Below are 18,038 nucleotides of genomic sequence, written 5' to 3' on the forward strand. Positions count from 1 at the left end.
GAATCAAGGAAGTTTGCATTGAATAAATTAGGACAGCAGCCAAAACCGACTTGGTTAGCACCAACCTTCCAGCCATAGATAAAGCCCTCTCCTTCCAAGCCTTCAACCTATTATTGGTTCTGTCCAGGATATACCCAAAGGTATGTTTGTTGACCCTTTTATGGAGGACTGGAACACCAAGGTATTTGCCCAAGTCAGCAGCAATATCAAACTTCATAATGCTACTCAATCCACTCCTTCTAGTGTGATTCACATTTCTAGAGAAACAACACTTAGTCTTGCTAAAACTAATCCTTTGACCAGATGCCAAACAGAATTGGTCTAATGTTTCTGAAATCAACCTTGCCTGATCCCCATTTGCCTCTGAAAAAATCAAGAGGTCATCAGCAAAAAACAAGTGAGATTGGAGGGCCTCTCTTCCCTAATTTCACAGGTTTCCAATCCCTCCTAGACACTGCTGAACTGATCATATGACCCAGCCTCTAAATACACAAGACAAACAAGTATGAAGACAGTGGATCACCTTGTCTAATGCCTCTCACAGGTCTGAAATCTTCAGTAGGGCACCCATTCCACAAGATGTTCATGGAAAGGGTAGTGACACAAGCCATGATTAATTCAACCAGGGAAAGATCCATTCCAGTTAACTTCAGGGTTTCCTCCAAGAAAGACCAACTTACCATGTCATAAGCTTTTTCCAAGTCAACTTTGACTGCCATCCACCCTTTCCTTCCTGATTTAGATCTCATAGAATGAAAGATCTCCTGGCTTATGACAATATTATCAGATGCATGCCTCCCTTTCACAAAACTACACTGATTTGGCATGATAAGATCACCCATAAAGTTCCTCAATCTAGCAGCCACCAGTTTAGTTACCCCTTTGTAAATCACATTACAAAGACTGATGGGCCTGAACTGACTGACCCTCTCTGGATTATCAATCTTGGGGATCAAACTAATAAGGGTCTGGTTGATGCTTTCCACCTTCTTGGGATCTGCAAAAATCTCTTTAACAAAGCTAATCACAGATCCCCCCACCTTGTCCCATTGAGACTGCAGAAACACAACATGCAAACCATCAGCTCCTGGAGCTTTAAACGGTTGCATCTTAAAAAAAATGTTTTTTATTTCCTCTATATCAGGACTTCTACCAATTCTCCTCCACAAGCAATCATCAATTACAGGGAACAGGTTTTCCATACTCAAACTCTGAACACAATGACAGTCCTCCAGATATAAACCCTTGAAAAAGTTAATCACAAGACTCCTTAGCTCCTCTGGATCCTCCACCCAACAACCTTCTTCATTTTGAAGGGCCCTAATCTTATTTCTTCTGGCCTTTGCTTTAGTAGCTGAGTGATAGAACTTGGAATTTCTATCCCCATAAGCCAACCAATTGGTTTGAGACCTTTGATACCAGGTAAGCTCCTCATGGACATAAATTTCATTCAGCTCCTGCCACAAGGATCTATGTAACCTCTCCAAAGACTCATCATGCCCCCTGATCAACTCATTGTCAACCCCTCTAATCCTTTTCTGAAGTTGAAATTTCTTCCTCTGTTCAGCCTTGAAGACATTCTTATGCCAAACAGAAGCTTCCACTTTAAACTTGTCCTTGGCCAAGTTCCAGTTAGCATTACTAAACCAGCAACTATTCATGACATCAGAGAAACTCTCAACAGTCAACCAAGCGGCCAGAAACCTAAAAGGCTTAGAACCAGCCACATCCCCATCAAACAAGTCATCCTTTAAGACAATTGGCCTATGATCTGAGCCATGAAAGTGAATGTGGGAAATAGATCTATTCAAAAAACCCAGGAGCCAATCCTCATTCACAACCATTCTATCAAGCCTTTCCTGCAAGCCCCCTCTTCTCCTGGTAAATTTCGGCCCAGAAAACCCCACATCCGTAAGACCACAGTCACTAAGGCAATCAACAAAGTCCTGAATACTCTCCCAATTAGCAACAGAACCCCCTAGCTTCTCACCCTGCTCCACATAAGAATTAAAGTCTCCCATGACTACCCACTTACCAACTTCGAAGCCAGAGATCCTCCCCAAATTCTCCCAGAGCAGTTTCCTCTCAAGCCTTCTGGGGCTGGCATATACAAATGTAATTGTTTCTTCTTCTCCCGAACCCAACCAGCACAGTTTAGAGTGAATATACTGGTGATCCTCTTCTAGCACCTGTAGCTCAGTAACCAATTTATTCCACAAAATCCAAATGCCTCCAGAGAAGCCTATAGGCTCTCTTAAAAAGAAGCTATCAAATCCAAGGCTCTTAGCAATTTTATTAGCCCTAGAACCACTTATTCTGGTCTCTAAAAGAACTAACACTTGAATCCTATTTTGGAAAACAAGATCTTTAATAAGAGTGGAGAACCCCTTTTTCTCCACTCCTCTACAGTTCCATGTACAAACTATCATGAAAATAATAACTATAAAGATAACCAAACTACCTGCTATATCATAACAGAGGATCTTGCCCTTCCCCCATTAGCATTCGTTATGTCATCAAGCACCATAGCCGTGTGCACTCCAGATTGCAAAACCTTCCCACCAGTATCCCCATCAGGAGATTTTTCCTTTACTCCAGTCTTCTGCAGAGTTCTGGTATCAGTCACACTACCAGACTCCCCAAGAACTTGACTAGAGCTAGCTCTTTTGACATCGCTAGACACCCCCAAACTCAGACTCCTATTAACTAGGATGGCTTCTCTTCCAGCATGAGCAAGAAAAACACCTTTCGAGTGACCTGAGGAATTAGGAGAACTCCCTGTATTACCAGCTCTAGGGCCCTGACCTCCTTGTGCTTGTATAGTGAGCATATTCTCCCCAACATTCTTTTTTTTCTTCCCACCTTGAGACCTCTTCTGGGAACTCGAAGCCCTAACTGTTTTCCCTTTGCTATTCTCTTGACCAGAATACTCAGCCATATTGTTGAGATTACCCTCCTCATTGCCCTCATCCAGAGGGCCAAATCTAGAGCCATAAGCCTTTGAAGGATTAAGGCCTGAACTATCTGGTTCCACTTTCAACTTACCTCCCACTGGATCTTTAGACTTCAGCCCCAAATTTGGCTTCTTAAAAGTCCTTCTCTGGACTGTCATCCAATTACCAAACCCCTCCATTTCCTGGCTTTTCTCAACCTCCTTACCCGAATTAGAATCCTCATGAGACTGATCCATATGATCACAAGGATGCTCTTCACTAGGAACTTCCTCAGCTTTCTTCAAATTGACCGGGTTACAAGGACATTGATCCCTTCTATGCCCGTACATCCCACACAAGAAGTAAATTAGGCGTAATCCCTCATACCCAATGTAGAACTGCATTCGACCAATTCTGAATTTAGATAACAAGCTTTTACCCAAATCAATCTCCACACATAAGCGAGCAAACCCCCCTATCAGTTATTTCCTCAAGCTGCCCCTGACCACTGATCCTCAAAGAACTTTCATCAATTCTTAGAGTGCGGCCCACCATGTTGCCCAGTCTCCATAGATCCTTGTACGTGTAGAATTCCCTAGGAACTCCTGGTATCCTAATCCAGACTGCCATTTTCTTGACCCTATCATCATAAGGATCAAAATTAGGCCGCCATCTTTGAACTATAAGGTAGTGATCAGCCACTACCCAAGGTCCCTGTTGCTGGACAAAGAGATAATCCTGCTCTCTCAAATTCAACCATGTAATTATCATTCTCCAGATCAAGAACAGAATATTCCCCTTCTAAATTCCAGAGTCTATGCAACCTATTCCACAGAAATTTCGAACCTAGCCTCTTCCCGATGAGCTTAACAATCAATGCCTTCCTCCACCTCTTACATTGTTCAAGTTTTTCAAGCACATCAAACTGGTAAAAAAGATTAAGAGGATCATCCTCACCTACCTGCTCATACGCTTTCAAGGTTTCCTCATCCTCCAGATCCTCCCTCTTGCATTGCGCGATCCAATCGTCCTCTTCCACAATGACCCCATCCCAAACACCATTCACCCAAAGCAGTTGATCTTTGTATGAAATCAACTTTCGAGGATCTCTCCAGACCCCCGCATCAGAAGCCGGAGCTGCATCTCCAGCACCCCCTTCGACCTCAGCCTGGTGAAGCTCGCTTTCTCCTTCAACCTCCATCTCGCCCGCACACGGAGATTCCCCTTGCAAGACCAGATCTGACTCCATCTCGCCCTTCGCCTTCTTCGTCTCACGTCTATTGACAGATTCCCTCTCCGATTGGAGGGATCTACCCCCTTTTCACAACCATAAACAGAAGAAAACCCTATCAGAGCTCAAAGATTGAAAACTCCGCGCCCCACGCGCATCTTTGGTTTGTCAATATCAGAATTTTAAAATAGAGATTTTGATGGCATTTTTAGTCTGGGACTTGTTTTGGTCTTTAGTCTCTGATTTAGGTAACATTTTTCCCTCAATTGAGAGCATGATGTTCATCTATATTCTCTGTGCTGATGGAGATTCAATGATTTTCTGTCAATTCCTAATATGCTATGGTTGTTATGCGCTCGTTGATTCTCTTTTTGGTCATTTGGTTAAATATGGACTTTCTAGTTGTGCAAGTGAGAAGATATGCGCTTTAGGATTTAAAGCACCGTTTCTTTTGCCTTCTAAAAAAAATAATTTTTACCTCTTTCTTATTTTAAAAGTACTTTTTATAAAAGTTAAAGTTATTTATATTTTTATAAAAAAAAATTTGAAAAAAATATTTGACTTTTGTCTTCTGGTTTTTGTAGAAGTTAAAATTTTTAGCTTATAAAAAAAGTAAATTTTTGACTTTTTTTGTGATTTCTGTTTTTTTAAAAGCAGACATCTAAAAAAATTTAAATGAGAAGTTAAAAAAAAATTATCGATGTGTATGTGAATTTTTTTTATTTTTTTTCGAGTGATAATTTTTTTTAATGTTGTGAGAAGTGCAAGTGCTCCCAACGTCTCTCCTTTTAATTAAAATAAAAAATAAAAAATAAAAACGCATGGACGGCAGGTGAACCAATAATGTAAAACGTCTCTCCTTTTAATTAAAAATAAAAAATCAAAATCAAAACGCATGGACGGGAGGTGAACCAATCATCTAATAACGGTGTATTCAAAGACTCAAAACTAAAATATATTAAACGACCCTAAATACCAATTAATAGTGTGTGTGAAAAAAAGCACAACAGCACAAAAGTTAAAGAAGGAATTTAAGGAAAGATGCTAATTCCATCCAAAATTAGTTGTGTATTTGTACTATCAAAGCTCAGTCAACCTATTCAAATTAAACTCTGATCACCATTCCAAATTTCTTAACAAAATTGTAAGTACAACTATCCCACCAAATCCTTCTCTTACCTGTTCTATCTTAATGACGCCGTTTTTTCTCCTCTCTTGCTAATTAAACTCTAAGTAATTAGAGGTATTTGAATTTGAATAATTTTTTTGAGTAAACACCCTTTTTTAGTTCTTGGCAATAAAAAAAGATTAAATTGGTCCCTAAAATTATGAAAAAAGAGCTACGTTAGTTCTTCTGTCAACTCCTCCGTCACGGTCAAACTAACGATATCCATGTGACACGTTAGTCTACTGACAGGGCTTGCACGAGGACCATTTTGGTCCCTGACAAAATGCACGGGCCCATTTTGGTGCCTGACCACATAAAACAGGGCCCATTTTTTCTGCTTTTAAAGTCAGATTTCATTCATGAAGTAGGCTTTATTTTAGCTTTTACCCTTTGTTTTTCCCTTTTGCATTTTCTTTTACAGGGATCTAGCCTACTGTATAATTATTTGAAAAAGGGTGTTACCCCCATGAAGACTAGTTCAACATATTTTACTACCCTAAAAAATATCATTTTCTAAACATTCTATAACTGTTTTCATATCTATATTTCTTTTAGAAAAGGACACATGAACAATTATAAGTCATGGCCAAACATTTTCCATTTGACAATACTCCAAATGCATGGCAAGCAGCAGAAAAAAAAATGTATTTAGAATTACAGATGAAACTCACCAGGATTAGGGAAAAATCTCCTACAGTCATTGGGGCATACCACAGAAAGAGCATTTTAGGGATTAAATATTGCTTGACACACCAAAACAAAGTAATGGAGGTGGACCGGAATCAAAGAGCAGCAAGCTTTGGAGGGTTCTGTGACTGATGAAAAATGCTGTCAGGAGGACCCTTTGCTTGCAGAAGAGGTTGATTACCTTCGTCTTATATATATTTAGTTATTGATCAAAATGGATGACTGCCTTCGTGGCATGGAGGAATGCTTGGCTAACAAGGAACAAGGGGAAGGAGATAATGTCTATTTGGGATCAGTATCTTTCCATCTTGAAGGAGTTGCATCAACTCTCAAAGCTCTATGACTGTGCCGAAGAAATTTTTTGGAGAGTTTTGATGCATAGAAGAAACATGTTGTCTCTACTAATTATTTAGCATGGAAAGAGAACTGATGATCATCAGTGGATTCTTGAGCACAAAAGTGTGACCAATTTTGAATCTAGGAGGCATTTGACGATGTTGCTGTTCCCTGAGGTAAAAGAAGATTATGAAGAGTTGCATGAGATGCTTATTGACAGGTCTAATTTATTAGCTGAATCTTTCGAGTACATAACTCGAGCAAAGCCTGAGTCCCTGCATGCTGGTCTATTTATGGAGTTCAAAAATGAGGAAGCTACAGGACCAGGTGTACTGAGGGAGTGGTTTGTTTTGGTGTGTCAAGCAATATTTAATCTGCAAAATGCTCTTTTTGTGGCATACCCCAATGACTGTAGGAGATTTTTCTCTAATCCTGGTGAGTTTCATCTGGAATTCTAAATGCATTTTTTTTCTGCTGCTTGCCATGCATTTGGAGTATTGTCAAATGGAAAATGTTAGGCCATGACTTATAATTGTTCATGTGTCCTTTCCAAAAGAAATATAGATATGAAAACAGTTATAGAATGTTTAGAAAATGATATTTTTTAGGGTAGTAAAATATGTTGAACTAGTCTTCATGGGGGTAACACCCTTTTTCAAATAATTATACAGTAGGCTAGATCTCTGTAAAAGAAAATGCAAACGGGAAAAACAAAGGATAAAAGCTTAAACAAAGCCTACTTCATGAATGAAATCTGACTTTAAAAACAGAAAAAATGGGCCCCGTTTTATGTGGTCAGGGACCAAAATGGGCCCGTGCATTTTGTCAGGGACCAAAATGGTCCTCTTGCAAGCCTCGTCAGCAGACTTACGTGCCACATGAGCACCGTTAGTTTGACCGTGACAGAGGAGTTGACAGAAGGACTAACGTGACCCTTTTTTCATAATTTTAGGGACCAATTTGGTTCTTTTTTATTGTCAGGGACTAAAAAGGATTTCGTTGATATTGTCAGGTATAATGACCCTAACTGGTAAATCTTAGTTAGAGATTTAATTTAAGGATTTAAATGCCATAATTAGATTCAGTGAGCGATTTCGAGTATTTTGACTGTAATCATGACTATGTTATGAACAGTGCGTTCTGCCGGAGAATTTACAGTTTTGTGAATTAACCGGTAGAGCTTAAATAAGCAAAGTAATTTTAGGAACATAATTTGAAAATTCTGACGAAAAATATGAGTTCAGAACGAAAAATTGTATAGTCTGGCACTTTCTGTGAAAATCTCGTGAATAGTGTTTCTACCGGGTATTTTGTACTGCTGTTTAAGCAACCGGTAGAGCCCAGAAACAAATAATTGATGAAATAAGAATAAGAAAGTCCAATATATGCCAAGCAAGTCAATATAGGCCCAAGAAAATGATAAGTTTATAAGTTTAAGTTTCATAAGTAAATGAAGTACAATTAGTGATTCACAGTGCATTTCGTCAAAAACGGTGCAAAAATCATACTGTGAATTATGAATATTGTTTTGTAAGAATTAAAAAGTAATATAAATGATTTTAGAAAAATAAAAATATATTTGTAGCTTTGAGTTAGTTCCGGGTTAGTTTAAGTGAAAATACGCGAAAGAAAAATACCCGGGTAAAAGGCCACATGTGCTCACCTTCTTAAGTCACTTAAGTCTCATTTCCAAATCAGTTTCTCTCTCCTCTCCTCACTCTCAAAACCGAGCTGCAGCCATGGGGGAAGGGTTTGGGGTTGTCTTCTTCCTTCTTTGATTTCTCCATGGTTAAGCCACCAAATCTTCCACCCAATATACCAATCTCATAGGAAATCGTCCAAGGAAGCTATTCCACCCCTCCATTTGAGCTGATTTCGTTTGTGGAGGGAGATATTCATCACTCCATTTTCGGATTACTATTCATCCAAGGTGAAAAAGGGGGTTTTTGGTGGAGTCTTGCTTGTTGGTCACCTTCTAGACCTTGTATAAGCTTTTGGAGGTAACGAACCTCTATTTCCATGGTATTATTTTGATGATTTGAGTTATAAAAGTTATGAGTATGTTTTGGTAGGAAAGCATTGTGTATTAAACTTTGATTTAATGATGAATCTTTGATGTCTTGGATTTAAGAAATGAAAATAAGCATTTGTATGTATGTAAAAAAAAAAATTAGAAAAAAATCCTATGTTTTCCTCTACATGTTCGGCCATCATAGGTGAAGAGTAGGTTGTTGTGCAAAATTTTTATCTTAAGTATTAAGAAGGTTTAATGTGTAGGAATTAAGTGGAAATTTGATAAATTACTGAGAATGCCAAAGTGGGAAAAATTATATGAAATATGCCCTTAGGTTTAGGCCTTGTGGGGCTTTGGAGGGACTTTATGCTCCAAAAATTAAGTTGGAACCTTAAGAAAACATGTATTTGTATGTGTAAGTTACATGTAAGTGAAGAAAAAGAACCTTTGTCTATGTCCTTGTAGTGTTCGACCTAGAGGGTGGTATAGGGGTATATTTTGTTACATTTTATTGTAAATAAAATGTGTTGTAATTCATTGTATAAAATTGATGAGTTAAGAAGTGAAATGACTTGAAAAATGGTTGAAAAATACTTTGATTTCCTAAGGGTATGTCCGCGGCTTTTGAAGTAAAATGGCATGAATGATATTGAAAATTCTCAAGTGAATACTTGATTAAAATGAAAGAATGCTAACGAGTATAAGGTGGTCTAGACTTGTGTATTGGCATAACATTGGCAAAAGTATAAAGAAAGGAAGATAAGCGATAAAATGTATGCCTTATGGAAAGTCTAGGCATGATAGCATTTTATTGATTTGTATTTGTGGATTCTTGCTCTAGGTGCACCTAGGGACTAAAAAGGATCGGAATCTCTTGAAGACATATAAGTAACTTGTGCAACAAGTAAGCGTATTGGTAAAGCTTCAAGAGGTAAGCTCTATGTTTAAGGAGTCTTTTCCTGCTTGAGTGCTCCACCATGGTTAGTGAACTATGGTTGGACTGTATGACTGTGATTTAGATGCTTTGTATAGATGCATTCATATAGAGTTATTTGATAACATGATATGTTTTGCTCTGATATGACTTCTGTAATATGATTTCTGTAACAATCTCTGGCCATTGATTGTATAGTACCCGGACGTCCGCTTTGGGGTCCTCCCTCGGGACTGATGGTGTACGCCTCTGATATGTCTGGTTCCGCTTTGGGGTCCTCCCTCGGGAACACGTGCGTTGATTTCCGCTTGGGGTCCTCCCTTGGGAATGACGGCGCACATCTCTGATATGATATGGATATATGCTCTGTTCTGTTATGATATCTGTTATATGTTGTATTCGTATACTTTGTATCTGACTTTCATGCAGGAGTGAGCCAGGGTATGGAGAATTCTCTATAAACCTGGAGCTTATTGAGATTTGTAATCTCACCCCTCTTAGGGGACATATTTTCAGGTGCCCAGATTCCCGGTGAGTCCTCACTAGGCAGGGACACGACACGTGGCTGAGGCAGTTGACAGATCGGATTTTGAGTGGCTGTAGGCTACTACCTTTTTGGAGTGTTTGATGTATTTTAGTATTTTCGCATTTGATGGATCATGATATTGATCCTTTATTGTGTATATGGCTTGTATATGTTTTGTACATGTCTGTCGCTTTGATGCATGTACATTTGGGTATTCAGGCACGTTATATGATGAAGTAGTATTCAGATATGTTTACATGTTGGATTGCATGCTGTTAGATATAGTGGCACTGAGCCAAGTTATGCATGCGCCCATGGATGGGCATTTGATTATATTTGTATAAACTGTTTATCAGGAAATGCTTCTGTGAGGGATTGGAAAATCCCCAGTTGTCCGATTTATGGAGGAAACTCTGCCCGATTTTCGTTTACGACGAATGAGAATTTAAAAAGAAAAAGAAAAAGTTAGCTCGTATTTTCAGAAGTTAAGTCTTCCGCTGTTTTCTGTTTTATCATATGTATGTTAATTGAACCAGCTCGAGACGGGGATGTTACACCAGGGACCAAAAAGAGTGTTTACTCTAGTTTTTTTTTTGGTAAACGAATTTGAAAAATTAAATAACATTTGGTTATAATAACGCACTATCAATTTCGGGTGGAATATTGCATTGTTGCATACGATACTCTTGTGTTGTATTTTTTCACACTCACAATTAATTGATATTTTAGGTTGGCTAATATATTTTACATTTTCATTTGGAAACATGACCAAATAACGTCAAACACATGAAAATTGGGTTACATACAAATTTAGAATTGAAAATAGAAATTATATATTTTCAACTATGATCATGAAAATAATAAAATGTTTAACTAAAATTCATAGGAATTTAAAACACTATATATATATATATATATATATATATATATATATATATATATATATAATATACTGAATTAAACATAAGATAACAAAAATGCTGCCTAATTAACAAGTAACAACACTCAGACTCAGACAATGCATCATCTGTAGTGCCAACTGCCAAGTGACCCAATCAAGTGAAAGGCGCGCCTTTAACGTGCTAATTGATTTAAAAGTCAATCTTCAATTGACATTAATTCCAAATTGTTGTTTTAATAAAACTTACGGTTGCAATTTTTAAAAACTTAAAAAGAAATCGAGTGACAATAATCTCCTTATAAACTGTTTGTGAATTTGGGCATCTCAAATGTTCTTTATAATAATAATAATAATAATAATAATAATAACAATAACAATAACAGTAATAACATGTAGGATTATATTTATAAACTCTTACAACTGAATTTTAACCGTTGATTTCTATTAATTTAACGGTTATAATTTAATAAAAATTAAAAATTAATTAATAAATATGATCCAATAAATTATGTCCGTTAGATTGACGAAAATCAACGATTAAAATTTGATTATAAGAATTTGTAAATAATTTTTTTTGGTAAGTAATTTGTAAATAATTTAGTTTGTAACTATATCCTTCCCAAAAAGGGGAGGTTAGTTACTATCTTTTTTTCTTACTACTTTTTACTATCAAATCTTAATCATTGATTTTCATCAATCTAACGGTTATAATTTATTAAAAATTAATAATTAATTAATAAGTATGACCTAATAAATTAAAACCGTTAGATTGACGAAAATCAACGATTAAGATTTATTAATAAGAGGTAGTAAGAAAAGAGGTAGTAACTATATCCTTCTCCAAAATGAGGAATATTCTATTTACAACTTATTTTCGCTTACAATATCTTCCAACTAAATATTATTTATTGAATTAGTGGCGGAGCTAACCAATTCATTAAACTAGGGCAAACAAAAATTTAGGTGAGTTTAACACTAAATTTTATCCAGAATTTTGGTCATAGTTATTTAGCCATATTAGAAATGTGACTAATTTTTGAATTTTAGCCAGGTCAAGATCCCACCTACTCCTAAGCGGCGGATATTGAATTTTGTCAATTTAAAAATTATAATTTATCATGTCACACTTATTAATTAATTATTAATTTTTAATAAATTATAACCATTAAATTAATTAAAATTAACTATTAAAATTTAGTTATAAAAGATGATAAATATAACCTAATAATCTCATTTTTTACGAAAAACACAAGGAGTTGGAGAAAGCCCGCAGCCGTCAATAGCGTGAAAGTCTATACATATATATATATATATATCTGATTCGGTACCAATTGGGTGAGCAAAGGCAGATTAGAGTCATTGACTCATTGCATTGGTTACTTCATAGTCTTCCCGTACTTGTGGATAGGTTCCTGACGTGGTAAGTGCTCTACCACAGAAAAAAAAATGAATTTTATTAATGAAATAATATTTTTAAACTTATTTTTTTATTTAAAAAAAAAAATCAAAATTATTTTCTTGTGATTTTTACTTTGATTAAAAACTTTTCTGATTTTATTCAAATCTACGTTGAAAACAAAACAAGAAATACAATACAAAAATAGCTGATTCGTCGGAAATTTTTAATATACTCTCGGACCACCTAGTCCTTCTACTCAAAAATGGACATCTGTATTATTTATTTTTTTTCTCTCTCTTCTCTCCTCACCTTTTTTTCTCTTTCTCTCACCTCAGTCCCATCCTATATTTTTTGGTCCCGGATGACTATAAAATCGCTCCTGAACCGTCATAACAGATAAAACAGATTCAATTACTATACCTTACTCTTCCCGCCAAAACCTTTCTTTGAACTTTCCATTACCGGAGCTTCGTCAACAATGGCGTCGACATCTTGCTCAATCCAGAGATCTTCCTCGCCACCTCCGTCAACCTTGTCCTCGCCTCCGGTGTCCCTACCGCGCCACCAGTTATCGCCGCCGCGAACTTACAGCTTGGAAGAAATATCGCGCAAGAGAAGGAGCGTGGAAGCAAAGCAAGACGCATCACTCATCCACGGTTTCGATCTCAAACCCCACGCCAATGAGATCCTCCAATCGGAGGACGTCTCGAAATTGCAAAGCGCAATCGAAGAATTTGTCAAAACCCCACTTAAGAAGAAGATCAAACCCAAACGCCTCTTCGATTCCCTCGCACTCCATTACCCAAACGCGTTTTCCTTCAAGCTCGCAAAACTCCTCAGCCTTCAACCCCCGCTAAACATCCGAACCGAGGCCGTGGCTCTTCTCCACCAGATTCTCGCCGAAACCCACGGCGACAATATGCGGAAAATCAATGCCTCCATTCTTGCGGAACTCAAAAAGCCTCTCCTCGAATCACTGAAGATGGAGAACGAAGAATCACTGTTCCCTCTGCTCTGCGAAACGATCGGCGATGTCGTTTACAGGGTTTATGAATATCCTCTAGGTGGTTGGGAAGAGCTTCTTGGGTATGCTTGCTCGTGCGTTTCTGGTGATTCGAAATTGAACAGTAGAAAGGGGCTCGTGCTAATAACGGAATTTCCATTGGAAGTTGCTGATAGCAGAGAATTCTGGGAGCAGGGGAAATACATTTCGCTTGTCACGAATGTCTTGAATTACAGTGACTCAACCGATCAGAAATTGCAGGAATTGAAATTTGATGCCTCACTTGTATTGATCGGATTATCTTTAAATCTCTGGAGAACCAAAGTCGGTGCTTCTCTTTTGCCAATAATCTTGGAATTCATTGATCAACATGCGAAAGAAAAGACTGTGGTGGGTAGGGTTCGAAACTTGGCGGAGCTGATTTCACTGGATATTGATGGTGAACTCTTTGAGGGGAAAGAGGGTGATGTGTTTTCGGGTATGCTTCGACTCCTGGAAATGAAAGGGGCGAGTGAGGAGCTAAGGTGTGCGGCGATTCATGTTCTTAAGGAGCTTGATGAGGTTAACACGAATGTGATGGAGAGTTTGATAAAGAATCTGTCTCCTGTGAAAGTGAAGAGGTTTCTTTCACTTTCTATGGACATGTTGTTGTGTGTTAAAGATGATCCTCTTTGGTATGAAGTGGACAATGAGAAATGTGAAGAGGCTGGGATGTCAGAGAGTTTCACCCGTGGAAAGTTCTTGCTAAGATGGCTCTCTTTGGGAGGGGATGCAAGTATAGTCGTTCCCACAGTATTTGAGATGGTAAGAAAAACATATGTAGCTGATAAGGATTGGCGGAAACGTCATGCGGGAATGATGGCTCTTGGCACTATTGCAGATGGACACAAAAAGGTAAATAAGATTCTTTTCCTTTCCTATCAGTATTATGTGATTCAGCTTTAACTTTGAAGTATCTGCTTGATGGATACATTTCCACTAATCAATAGAGCAATCATGTTCCTAACAGATACTTGTGTCGCACGCGACATTACACAATCCTGATGGGAAAGTTCAAATTTTGCATAGTTTCTTTGTCCATGTCTATGTGTAATGAATTTGTGGCTTGTCTAAGCATTGCCTATTTTTTTTTTTTAAAAAATAAAAATTGTTCATGTCCTTTTGTTTGCGATGCTAATGATTTCATCCGTACATGGTTGTCTTTTTAAATTCTCTTTTGCTGCCACAGGACAAGATTCAGCACTTTGAGCAAGTTGAAAGAGTGGTCCTTACGTTACTAAATGATCTGCACCCCCGCGTAATTTGGGCTGCTATCCATGCTACTAAGTGTTTGAGTGGTTATAAAGAACTAATACCGAATGTGCAATATCATATGAAGTTCCTAGCTAAACTAGTTTTCATCATTAAGACCAGCCTTTGTCACCGGGTACAGGTACAAACGGACTAATTTGGGAGTTTGACATCTGTGAATGAACAGTTGCTTTTTTTCTGTTACTTATCTGTCATTGTTAGGTCCAATTTTCCAATTGATTATAATTATTATTTTTTCAATTTCCCTCTGGACAACATGACATAGAAAAAATGCAGTTAACTTGCTCTAGTCAAACTCGAAACTATGATTTCAAATTCTGTCTTTATTTGGAATTAGCCAATACTCAGAGTGATGTCATCAGTTCATATAGTTGAGGAGGAAATTCATCATACTCAAGGGGTGGACACTATAATGGTGATTGTTGGCAGGCTCACGCTCATTTCATGGTTTGACTCCATGGTTTTCCCACGATCATCATCACTGACCGAAGTGGTGAGTAGGTGTCTCAAAACTTACCTTAAGTGTTTCAGCAGCCCCAATCCCAAGCAATGGCTGAGGTAGTTGCACTGGGCTGAGTACTGATACACTGGGCTGAGTATTGATACAACACCAACTACCACAACTCTATTGGGATGACACCTTTTAAAGCCATGTAGGAATGGATCATCCGAGTGTTTGAGAATTTCTTCATTTCCACCAGGACAAGGTGAAAGCTCTAGCGGGAATATTGTAGTAAGGAAAGGACCTTTCTATTACCAAGGTGTACGCTAGAAGGGATTGTAGAGTAACAAAACACACTTTTTGGCGGGAAACAAGGTTGTAACAGAACAGAAAGAAGGAATACGTTAAATTGAAGGAGAGGAGAAAGAAAGAAGGTAGGAAGAAGTCAGTCGAAGAAGAGAGATAGGGAAAACTAATACAAGATTTATCACTTACTAGTTATTACTCATATTGGAATCTGTACATTTAAGATTTATCCCCAATTGTTGACAACAATGATAATCTCAGAAGTTGATTTCAATGAAATTTTTCTCTGTACACATCCAAGCATTATTTATTCAGTTGTTTAATACCTTTGCAATATATCCCTTTTACTTGTTACTTATTCAATTGCTTAATATTTTCTGCAGGGATATGCTGTTGTAGTCATTCGTTTCTTTGTTACAAATTGTGGATTGGACAGAACGGCATCTTTTGGGGAAGTAATTGTGAAAATATTGCTTTTACTTCTTAAGGTATATGACCTGCAATTTTGGCTATCAACTTTTCTTTTGCAAATGTATCGTGCTTATGTAATCATTACATATGACTTATATAATTTACATTCTCGTTTCTACATATTTGTAGGCTGTATTCGTGTAATCTCACTCCTTATTTTTCTATGGTTTATTATGTTGTTTGTAATCACAATAAGCTGAATGTTTATGTGAGCTTTCAGCATGAAAAGCAGAAGTTACAGGAAGAAGCAGTGGAAACCCTGGCATTAATTGCAGTTTCGATACCAGTATGTCTTAATATCTGAAGTCCAAGCATGATGTAGGTTTTGATTCAACTAAATTATTACCCCAAGTCCAATGCGAGTTGATGTGTAATTGTTCCATGCAGGCCAATTTTCGTAAATTTTACGATGCAACAATGAACTCACTTAAAGCCACTCTGCTTCATTACTCTAGTTTACCTAAATTGTTGCTCCGTGCCAAATGTCTAGAATGCATGAGTAGTATTGTCTTGAGAGTTGAGCAAGATAAGTTCAAAGAACGGGAAGTTGTTGTGGTGAGTATTTCTGCTAATTCCTATTGTTTGGTTCTTCCAAGGCAAATTTGTAAGTTGTTTCAGGCCTTATTTAATTTTATTGGTTACTTCAACCTGATAGATATTGGTACTAGATTTTTTAATCAAACTTTTCCCCCTCCCTTATATATAGCTGAAAAAAAAGATATCAGACTAATTCTTGCTTCTTGTTTGCTGAGTGATACAAGACATATCTGTTACTTGTAAAACGGTTGTTTTCATATAAGGTGTCATTGCTTAATCACCTGGACAATTTTGTACTCTTAGGGATCTGGAAAGTTGCAGAAAGTGATGCACATCTATCTAAAAGTTTGATTTGAAGTGCAACATAATTTGACTCAAAACAGAGAATCATTAAGAGTATGATTTTGGTTGTATTTGACAATTTAAAAATGGATTCATTAACATGTAAGAAGATTTTAGTTGCATTTGACAATTTTAAAAAATGGATCATATGATTATGCTTGAAATCACTAAGATTTTCCTTTTCTCCTTTAACTAAGAACCTTTAGTATTTAGAACTATTGTTGAATTTATCACTGTATGTACATTTGATTTGATTTTTATTTTTTTGAAATAAAAAAAATTAGTTTCTCTTAATGTGATGGATAATTTTTGTTAAGGTCATATAGAAAACAATACTGAAATCAACATTAAAATCATGATTTGAAAGTATGGGGAAATTAAAAGGGGAAAATAAAAGGTGCACTTTTTAAGGTCATGCAGAAAATTTTGCAATCGTTTAAGCTAAATCTTGCTCAAACTTATGATTTTCATACACATTATTCAGAATCCGAGTGAAATTTGTGTATGGATTCTTATGAAAGGATGTTAAATAAATATGAAATTATTTGTTTCTGTGCTAATTTATCTTGTAATGCTGTGAAGGCCATATATTCTCTCCTATCACTCGTAGAAAAATTGAGGAGTACAGATTACTTAATAAGAACCCACATCTTAAAGGTATATTTCTTGGTCACTGAAATCAATAATAGGTCATTTATGTGGCTTCCCCCTGTCTCCTTGTTATGTTAGTTTAAATTTTGCATTCCTACATTAAGTAAACATTATGCAGGCACTTCATCAATTCTTCCAATGCCCAAGAGTGGATATTGACAGATTTATGAATAAAGTGATGCCTATGTTGCTTCGATCTGCTCAACTAGATATTGACATAAACGATGATAGGTTTGCCTTTACATTATATTACCCTGGCTTTGATTGAATGTTAAGATCACTGTAATCAGGTTTGTCTATCAAGTAGCTTTATATTTCTACTGATAGCTAACTTGTAATCATCTTTTTGATTCATTTTTCTTACCATAATGAAAATATCATTTTCATCCTCATATTGTAATATGATATCAAAGCTCTTCGCGGAGCTCTGATTTTCGCCTCTCTTGATTTTCGCCTCCATTTTCTTGATTCATTTAAGTCATATCTAGATTCTCCACTTTTCTAGTTTTTTCTTTGATTCAAGAATCGATACTATGGCGAATCAGGGTTCCGTTCCGATCATTGAAACTGATGTTCTTGAGAATAATCAACCTCCACCTACGAGGCAAGAAAATATCAGTAATCGAAGTAACGCTTTTGATCTTTCTGATCCAGGAAATCCATATTTCCTCCGTCCAAGTGAAAATCCATCACTTGTTTTAGTTTCTGCACTTACGAATGGAAAGAATTATCGTGGTTGGGCTAGAGCCATGACTATGGCTCTGGTGTCAAAGAACAAAATGTCGTTTGTAAAAGGTACAATTTCTTCTCCTTCAACTTTGGGTTCTTCTTGTGTAGTAGATTCCT

The 18,038-nt window shown here is 37.0% G+C and overlaps 1 protein-coding gene across 1 annotated transcript; it reads left to right on the plus strand.

Moving 5' to 3' along the window:
- Positions 1-12,607: 12,607 nt before the first annotated feature.
- LOC133286874 (importin subunit beta-3-like) lies at positions 12,608-17,460 on the plus strand. The gene is made up of 9 exons (XM_061484374.1): positions 12,608-14,026; positions 14,361-14,429; positions 14,781-14,936; positions 15,575-15,679; positions 15,792-15,794; positions 15,883-15,948; positions 16,050-16,217; positions 17,124-17,198; positions 17,311-17,460. Exons 1-9 carry the CDS (start codon positions 12,608-12,610, stop codon positions 17,458-17,460), a joined length of 2,211 nt encoding a protein of 736 aa, XP_061340358.1.
- The last annotated feature ends 578 nt before the right edge of the window (positions 17,461-18,038 follow it).

Source organism: Gastrolobium bilobum, unplaced genomic scaffold (genome assembly GCF_033153095.1).
Source record: "Gastrolobium bilobum isolate Gb01-03AN ecotype WA unplaced genomic scaffold, APGP_CSIRO_Gbil_v1 utg3261, whole genome shotgun sequence".
NCBI lineage: Eukaryota > Viridiplantae > Streptophyta > Magnoliopsida > Fabales > Fabaceae > Gastrolobium > Gastrolobium bilobum.